The sequence below is a fragment of the Penaeus monodon genome, chromosome 1, assembly GCF_015228065.2.
Source record: "Penaeus monodon isolate SGIC_2016 chromosome 1, NSTDA_Pmon_1, whole genome shotgun sequence".
Lineage (NCBI taxonomy): Eukaryota > Metazoa > Arthropoda > Malacostraca > Decapoda > Penaeidae > Penaeus > Penaeus monodon.
Window position 1 is genome coordinate 9,438,371 of NC_051386.1, and position 9,998 is coordinate 9,448,368.

The 9,998-nt window shown below is 29.8% G+C and overlaps 1 protein-coding gene across 1 annotated transcript; it reads left to right on the forward strand.

Annotated features, from left to right (window-relative positions):
- The first annotated feature begins 1,055 nt into the window (after nucleotides 1-1,055).
- LOC119589308 (probable 28S ribosomal protein S26, mitochondrial) lies at nucleotides 1,056-7,480 on the forward strand. The gene is made up of 5 exons (XM_037937965.1): nucleotides 1,056-1,247; nucleotides 6,079-6,216; nucleotides 6,491-6,637; nucleotides 6,822-6,936; nucleotides 7,196-7,480. The coding sequence occupies exons 1-5, from the start codon at nucleotides 1,141-1,143 to the stop codon at nucleotides 7,376-7,378; spliced, it is 690 nt and encodes a 229-aa protein (XP_037793893.1). The 5' UTR covers nucleotides 1,056-1,140; the 3' UTR covers nucleotides 7,379-7,480.
- Nucleotides 7,481-9,998: the final 2,518 nt, after the last annotated feature.

The window sequence follows — 9,998 nt, forward strand, 5'->3', positions numbered from 1 at the left end:
TTGATGTGATGATAATAATATATAATGAATTAACAATATATAATAATAATAGGATAATGTAATAATAATAATTATTAAGTAATAATACTAATAATCTAATAACTATATAGAAAAAATTATCGAATAATATAATAATAATAATAAAATATACATAATAATAATAATAATAGATAATAATATAATAATAATAATAATAAAATAATAATAATATAATAATAATGTTAAATAATAATAATGATATAATAATAATAATAATAATAATAATAATAATAATAATAATAATATAATAATAATAATATATACATAATAAATTAATAATAATAATAAACTAACGAAGAATAATAATAATATAATAAATAATGAATAATATAATAATAATATACATATAATATATTATATAGCATAACATACAATTCAACTATCATACATATAATAATATAATAATAATAATAATTAAATAATAAATAATGATAATAACTATGAATAATAAATGATAATAATAATGAATAATAATAATAATAATAATAATAATATAATAATAATAATAATGATAATAATATATAATAATAATAGAATAATAATAGTAATGATAAAGATAATGATAGTAGTAATAATAATAATAATAATAATAATAATAATAATAATAATAATAATAATAATAACAGTAATAATAATAATGATAATCGGTATTATTAATATCATTACTGTTGTCATTAATGTTTGCATTATCATCATGAATATTTAAAAATTATTATCATTATAGACTGTATCACTTCCATTATTGTAGTTTATTACTAAAAGCAATATATTCTAAATCCTTATGATCCCTTTCTTAGCCATGCATCCAGTTGGTGAATCCACGAACGGGGGCAAAGTAAACACATTTCTGGCCATATATACGTATACTTAATATATATCTTAAAGACTCTGGAAAGCTTATACTTAAAACAAAAAATTCATCAAGATGAAAGCAAATTGGCAATATATGAGAATTTAAAAACTAAAAAATCAATTACCTTCACCATAGTGAGCAAAACTTTGAAGTATCATCCACGATAATACAAGCCGGTATTAAACGGGGAGCTCCTCCATGTCGGCTTCAAAGAATAGCGAGCAATTTGACCAAGATTTTGCCTAAGAATGTTGCCATTAAGTCAGACAAGCATTCTGACTGCTGGGTGTATTGGCAGGATCTGGTATCCGGTGGGAGAAGCTTCAGTGTCTCTTGGGGGAGTTCAAGCTGTAAGGTGAGTGTAAGGTTTTGATTAGGTATGTTTATATTTTATTACGGAACAACATTGTAAATCATTAAAACATTATCTTTCCAGTTAATAGTGAACATGTTATTTTGGTGTGTTCAGTCATTCTTGGAGGTGGATTGAGTTTCCCAATTAGTCAACTTAGTAATTCTGTAATTATTATGTATTTAATATTGAACTTCAGAGTACAAGGCAGTCGGCATAATAATCTATGAAATTTGCATTTTAGGTGCAGCTTTTATCCTTCCTAAATATTTCTTAAAAGATACATTAAAAGATCTCTAAATGTAATCATATAATTATTATGCAGATTCGTATTTTGTGTGTTATTCATTAATTGTTATTATGGGAGAAGAAAACCCAGAATGCAAAAACTGTTTTCATTAGTTTTTGCATTGTCGGTTTTTCTACCATAGTAACAACATATATATCAACTTTGTTGCGTGTTATTCTTTATATATTACATAGTTCTGCGTTTGATGTTATTAACAGAGTAGGATATATCTTGAATAAATGATTGATATTGAATCTTGAGGGAAATTGTGAATTTGCATGGAAATAACATGGTTTGAAACCTCTATACAAAATTACTGTAAAATTCATAAGGTATTCACAGAATTAATAGTGTAGAATAAGATAATGAAGCAGGCATTGAATGATGTAACCATTTTCCACTTACAATTACGAATGGAAAATAGTTTTGAGAAGGTATGAAAATATGATGTGTAAATTATTTTGTTTGGTTAAAGTATAGGAGATCACTGTACACTAAGTTTTATTGGAAATGATGTGTGATCATTGTATGTGGTTTCTTATTTTTCTATAGTCTATACTCCCTGGATCTTTTCGTATGGTTCTTTGTTGCTTTTAAATTATATCTGTTATTCTTGTTCTCTGTAGGAAGATCACTGTGTCTCTTAAAATGTAATACTTCTTTATGGGTTGTTGATTTGCACATGTAAATTATAACAGTGACTATATTTATCATAACATAATGAGGTGTCTATTGACTAGTTTTATGGGAGTTGCGGTTGTGTATGTGCAATGTGGAATTCTCGTGCTACCCTTGGGAGGGTAGAATGCACAACTGATTATTAAATTAATAAATTCAAGTCAGGATTTTGTACTTTTATCTTGTTTAGTGATTGTATTAAATCTTGGGCATTGTAATATTTGGTGTTCTGGTGTTTCTTCTTGATTGTTACACCACTGGCATGTTAGATCCATTTATTATTTCAATTTGTGTAAGTGTTGCTTATGTCTTGTGTGTTTTGGCAGTTGTCTTGTAATGCTCACATTTATTTTTCTAATCTGTTATGTTGCCCGTGATTGTGGATTATTATCTTTAATATAATAATCTTTTGTGTTTAATATATGATTTAAATAGGTTATTCAGTATTCTTGTTTGTTTTTCATTTTTATTTCTCTTATTATGTTTGTTGAATTTGTCTATTTTTTTGTTTTGGATTGAGTGGGCATTCCATACTCTTACTTTATTCATTTATGAAATTTATTATTTATTTAAAAAATCAGGTGAAATCATTGTGGGTAATGGGTGTGGGTAATGTCCATGTTATTAGTGATTGTTCTGGATTTATGTTTTTGTTTGTCTATGTTATTTTGTGGTTTTGTTGGTTCTTTTTTTGTGTATATAAGATCATTTGTGTTTGCCCTTTGCATACATTTTTGGAACTTATTAAAACATAGTGGCCAACCAATCAGTGTAACATATTTTGAATATATTTGATGTACATCTCAGATAGAGCTTCATATTTCCTTTGATTACTAATTGTATTATACATTTAGTGATATAAAATTCATATATAAATAAGCATAAAATGTTCCTGTGCCTTTCAAGCAGTACATATATCAAATACATGTTCACTCTCTGTGGGTGAAATTTGAAGTCAGAGGAAAGGCTCTGTGTCTATTTTTTTGATATATTACAGGTACTAGGACAAGTAAATGCCTGTGATCATTGGAATTATCCATTTGTATGAGATTCAGACTCATGAACATGGAAATGCAATTATAATTAAAACTTCAAGTAACATACTCCTTCTTTCCCAATGGAGAAAAAGAAAATATTTTTTCTGAAGCTGAGAAGTATGTTTGAAAGTTTTGACAGCCTTATTAGGTGAAGAGTGGTGTGTAAATAATCTAGACTATGAGTCGGAGAAGAAGTTAGGGACTTTTCCATTTTATTTTAAGCTTCTATAGTGTTTTGCTTGTGATTAAAAAAAACATAGCATATTAAGTAGTTTGATTTTTTTGTATTGACTTTTTTATGTGAAATAAAGAAAAATAACTTCTAAACTTTGTATATCAGAACAAACTTTGGTGATCCTGTATTTTGTAGTGACCATTACTTACTGTTAATCATATCTTACTGTAAAAGGATTTTTATAAGGTGCTCTTGATGTCTACTGGGTTAAAGTACACTGACTAGGGAAAAAATGCATTTGGGTTGGGAAGGATTTTGTTTCATGCAGGATCTGGTAGTTTGTAAATTTGAGAGAGGGTTCATTTGTTTGTTTGTTTAGAATCAAAGCTGCCACTTGTGTATTTTTATACTAACATGTGGCTTGTGTATCTTTATGCTAAGCTGCAACTTGTGTATCTTTAATGCTGTAAATTTTGTATTTTTTTATGCTAAGCTGCAAATTGTATGTGTTTTATGCCAGGTTGCAACTATTATATTTCTTATGCTAAGCTGTGCCTTGTTTATCTTTTTTAATAAGCTGCAACTTATGTATTTTTTATGTTAATCTGCAACATTTTATGGGCATGTTAGGTTTTAGAAAGGAAAATAACTATGGTGTATACATGCCACCTTTGCTATGTTAATGCTATATTCTGTTCCCATATTCTTGAGCTTGGTTTGCTGGGCTTTGCCAGAGCACTGATGGTAACATTGCTGAGTCATTGTAGATGCATCAAAAGGTTCAGTTTTTTAGTCATTGATACTGAAGCATATCAAAGATCAGATATTTGTGTCCCTGTGTATGTGATGTAAATATTTTTTGATGTTCTTGAGTCTCATAAACATTAATCATTGTAGAAACCTCTCCTCTACCCCAGCATAGGAAACAATGTTCCAAAAAACAGTTTTGTGTGACTTGTGATCTTTGGAGAAAGATACAGATAAAATAATAGGCCCATGATATAAGGCCACTGTAAGAAATTTTAGGTATGATGTTAAGAATGTCTTTTGCTATTGTAAAGAAAATTGATTTCCCAAAAACCCAAACAAAAATTTACAATAGTAAGTATGGAATTTCTTATGATCAAATATTCCTTAGATCATCTTATACAATTTAGAATCTTGTACATGCTGTATCTTAGATAATTCTAATTTTGTACTTACTGTGTTCATTCAGAGCTGTTTAGAAACTTGCTAGACAGTACTAGAGTTACATCCTTGTAATCCCTACCAATGACTGACAGCAAAAATAATGTGGGAAAATAGCCCAAAGAGAGTTTTTTGCTATTGTGGTTGCTTGCAGTACTGGCTTTTCCTTGAAAAGTCTGTACTGTGAGCAACCTTTTTTGTGAGGTATAAACAATAGTTTAATTTTCTTCATGTCAGAAATACTGGGTAAAATTAAGCAAATATAGAACTTAAACTTAGACTTCATACAGTAAAGTTGAATGTCATAAAAGTGTTTTAATGTAACTCTTTACGAAATCTGAAAGAATGTCTTCATGATGAAAAAACATCTCTGCAGGTTTTCAGAAGACAGGAATATACTAGTTAGATCTTTCTGTATACGATATCAGCATTTTACCCAACCCTTTTTAAGGTATACCAAATAACTGCAGCATCATCCCAAAAGCCAGCCATTCCTAACAAGAACATATCAGCAGATCAGTTACATGGGCCTACTAATACCCACCAAATCTTAGAGTTGCCATGTTGTAGGGCACCTTCCTAGGTCAGTCTTTTGAAACATCCTACAGTTACAGTTCTTGGTTAAAGGAGAATAATATGCAAAACTTGAATGATGAATTTGCTTTAGAAATTTGAGATAGAAGAAATAAAGAAGAAAACATAGAAGAAGGGCCATGGAAAGAAAACTTGAAGAAGAAGAGAATGAAGATGATATAAGAGAAACAGACTAAGGTTCTGAAAGTAAGAGTGATGAGATGGTCAAAGAAAAACAACAGAAAATACACAGTAGCAAAAAAGGGGTGCATGAAGGAGGTGAGAAAAAAGGCTATTGAAGAGGAAGAAAGACATTTCCCTCTAAAGCCTCAACAGTAATTCCTGATAGCAAGAGTAATGAGGAGAGTTCAAGTGTGAAGAGAAAAAATGCAAAACAAAGTGGATATAGAATTGTTATTTAGATATAAAATTACTATTTGAATTCAAATTACAAAGAAGGAAGTTTTCTTTTGCTAATGAAAGGTCCACGGGCATGTCATAACCAACTTAAATTGTTAGTTCACTTTTTGGAGAAAAGAAATATATATATTTTTTATGATAGTTCAATAACCCCATTTTTTGGACACAATGTAGGCAACACTTCTCGGTGTAATACTCAATAAGTTGCAATTGAAGTTAGTTGAAACTGTAGAAACAATGACCCAGAAATGAAAATGGAAGCTAGATCAAAGTTTGTCAAAACATGGTGCAAATAAACCCAGCCAATACTACATAAATATGACATCTCTATATTACACAAGGAGAATATGTTGCACTTTAAATGTAACATTGTAAAAAAAAAATATTGCACCTGACCTCCTTTTCAAAGTAATTCTGGAAGTTACACTCATCCATTCATTTATTACTTCAAAAGGTAATTTATATGTCTTTCAGGTGGAGAAAACCACGATGGTTACCAACAGCAAAGAGCCGTCTCTTTACAGTCCCAAAACGTCCAGTCATCCCTGTAGAAGAGACAAGGGAGATACAGCGGCTGTACAATAATTATCGTACTAGTTTGCGAGCTGTGAGGTGAGTGCTGTTTCTTTGCAACTTATCACTATTAATTTGGATTTGTAATAATAATTTTTATCATTAGCATCACAATTGGTTATCATCATTAATCATCGTCATGGTCACGATAATCATCTTCATAACCATTATGATCATCATAACCACTACTTATTAATATATTCTTCATTACCACAGTTGTCACTGTTATCAACACCATGACTTATACATTCTTTTAAACATTAAAGCAATCTAGATCCTTTGAATCTAACTTTCAATAAAATTTCCTATCCAGGCATCATTTAAGAGAGGAGTACCTTAGAACCAGTGCAACATCAGAGGTTGCATTACAACAGGTTGCAGAGGAAGAAGCTGAGCATCAGCGCCTCATGGAATACAACCGCATGGAAAATGAAAGGATTGCAGCTTTAAGAGAGATTAGGTATTGTTGTTAACAATGTAACATAAATTTTAAATTTTTTACTCAACATGTTTAAGAAACATCAACAGTATCCATTGGCATACTGTTTGGAAGAAGTTTTAAAAATTTGGCAGTATTTTTAGGTATGTTATTTTAAAAATTATTTAAAAAGTTCCACAACCTTCCATAATTTATTATTCAATAGGATAAAAAAAGAGCTGGAGGATGACCTGGCCCGTGTTGCTGCAACCAAACAGAAGCTTGCTGAGCAGGCAGCAATAAAACAAGAAGAAGCTTTACGAATTATTACGGAGACTCAGGTAAAAACCCTCCTTGTGTTTCTTTTTGAAGAATCTTTCAAAACTCATTTATTTATTTCTCATCAGCTGATATTTGATGTGATTTTGCTTTTAATCTTTATATCCTTTGATGGCAGAAAAGCAGTTAAAATGTAGTGGGATTTAGAAGTTAGAAATACATTACAACTGAGATGGTATTAATAATAATGATTTAATATATTTACGTGAGCATTTGTAACATAGTAATATAAATATTATTTTCTTTCCTTGATTATTATAGGAGCTGGTAAAGACATTTATTAAGCGTGAAAATTTGGAGAAGGCCATTGAACATGCACTTGCAAACCCAGTGGATTACAATAGTGCCATTGACCAAGAAGGTTACATTTATCGAGGCCGTAACACAAAAGTGCAAGATATTCCAGAAGAAAATCGAGAAAAGTTAGCAAGGGCAAGTCAGTAGAAGGTACATAGTGCACCAAAATTATGTTGCAAAGGACGGAAAATGTAAATAAGTAAAACTGAGGAAGAATAGAAAATAATAATCTGTTGCTTTATAATTAAAGGTTGTTTTATTTTAATCCTACAATCACTGATAAATCTGTGATATTTTGTTTATAGTAAAATATAATTATTGGTATTTGAGAAAGATTGCCCAGAATTCGGTTAGATACAAAATGATGTTATTTTTCTTTTCTTTCGATTGACACTCAAAAGTTACTTATTTACAGGAAAGTATATGGCAGAATTTCAGTTTCCATTTCATTTATTACCTTTAAACAGTTCATTAAATGTTGTCTCATTAATTAATTTTATGGTAATTTTGTTTGATGATAATGAATGTTATTCTTAAACAAGTAAATGAAACCACAGTCATTTGCTGTACTTTTACATAAAAACAATGTTTACTTTACAGAATTCACTTGTAAACTAGGGTCCCAAAAATACAGTATCCAAGAATATTTATCATGTACAACATCAATATTTCATTTGAGATTCATGCAAAATATAATGACATTATTCACAGTAAATGAACTAATATAGAAAAAAATTATTTTTGTAATGTAATCCTAACACTTCCAAAAAATAAGCTCCTTACGCTCTAAAATGGTAGCTTTCTCATCATGTTTGTCCTTGAGCCTAAGATAAACAAATGGCAACATTACTGTAAAGTCCTAGCTATTAACCCTTTGCCAACGGGTGAGTTCCTGATGCGCAAGCCCTCTCTCCCAGGTTGTATTCATAGTGGCCCGGGCCCTGCTGCCGGGGGCTCATATCGTCACCCTAGCATGCACGACCGCTCATGCCCAATACCAGCATCCCTTGCCTTTTCTTCGTAATACTAAGAGCCTATGTTGTTTTTCAGTATTATTATTTTCTAAGGTCTCTATTTGCCATATATCATGATAAATCAAGACTGTAGAATATTTTTGTTGTTATATAGACTCCATAGTTGACCATTATTCGCTCTATAGTCTGAATAAAATAACCTATGGTTTCAACTCCATGATACCACACACTGCTTTTGTTTTTTCTTTTGCATTTTCTTTTCCAAGTTATATATATATATATATATTATATATATAATATATATCGTATTATATATTAATATATATAATATATATAATTATTTTTTTTTTTTTTTTTTTTTTTTTTTTTTTTTTTACCAAAATACATTTCGGTATTTTCACATGGTTTTGCATCATCATTTCATGAATACTATAAAATATCTCAGGTCAATGTAGTCGATTACCAATGTAATTTTTTAGATGCTAACCTTGGAAGCCCGAGAAGCCTTTATGAAATGCATAGTATAGGTAAAAATGAAAAAAAAAGTGTTAAAAACTACTTAATCACATTTTCAGTGGCACAAAAATAATATATTGCCATAATTATATAAAAAAAAAAAAAAAAAAAAAAAAAAAACTCATGGCATGGCCACCATTACCACCGGAATACGGGACATGGCACCATGGTATGTATGTACATGCCACACGGGAGATAGTCCAGGCATGCCATGGCATGTACGTACATGCCATCTGTGGCAATGGGTTAATATATCAAAGTTTAGATGTTAGTTATGTAAAAACTTTGGATATTGTACAGACTATCCCAAAATATAACCATAATCCTTTAATGTTGCTGACTAAGGCCAACTGAACATAAAATTTGAGATTATAGGGTAACACAGTAAAATAAGTAGGGATAGTTAAATTTTTTTTTTTCAAGTGTTTATTTATTAACTTAGGAATACCATTTGAAATCACATTAGTTGTGTCAATGTTACAGCACACAACCAGCTATAAATGCTGCTACTTCCAGAGCAGTTTATAAGCTATGACAAAAAACACACACGACAAAATGGATATCTTCAATGAAGAATTTGCTTCAAAATCAATAAAAATCTGATTTAAGTTGGACTAACCTCCTCAAATTTTTTTCTGTTGGCCTCCTGCATGTTGGAAAAAATATGTCCCAATTCCTCCATAAAAAAAAAGTTTAAAATGATTAAATTCTATTATATTACCATCAAGAAACCAGTGAGCACATTCACATTCTGACTTTATTTCTATATTCATTATTGTTCTTTGCATATTTAATTTTAACACTATTTGAAGAATAATTTCATAAAGCAAAATTTTACATTTTGTAGACATTACTCATCAAACATTTACTAAAATAACAAATACATTAATACCATTTTAACATTTGTTTTAAAAAAATACTCATTCAGACATTACTAGAAATTACTGACTAGACGTCCAATGAGTATATAACATATGCTAGAGTAATGTAAAACATCTTACAGAAGCAGAATGTGTCTCACTTTCTGGATACAGGTAATTCCATTAAGATTACTTCGGAATTTTTTGAGACATTAACACAACATGCACAGATCTTGGCTTTCAAAAAGGATGTATACTATCAAAAGGAAAGAAAGAAAGAAAAAAAAAAATCTTTGTTAATGAATTCTCCATTGTAAATATTTGACTTTAGAAGAGACCAATCTCTCTCATCATTGTATACTTTGTGTAGGTTTCTGATTTGTTTTCCTGTATCTCCATTACTATGACTGATGATTT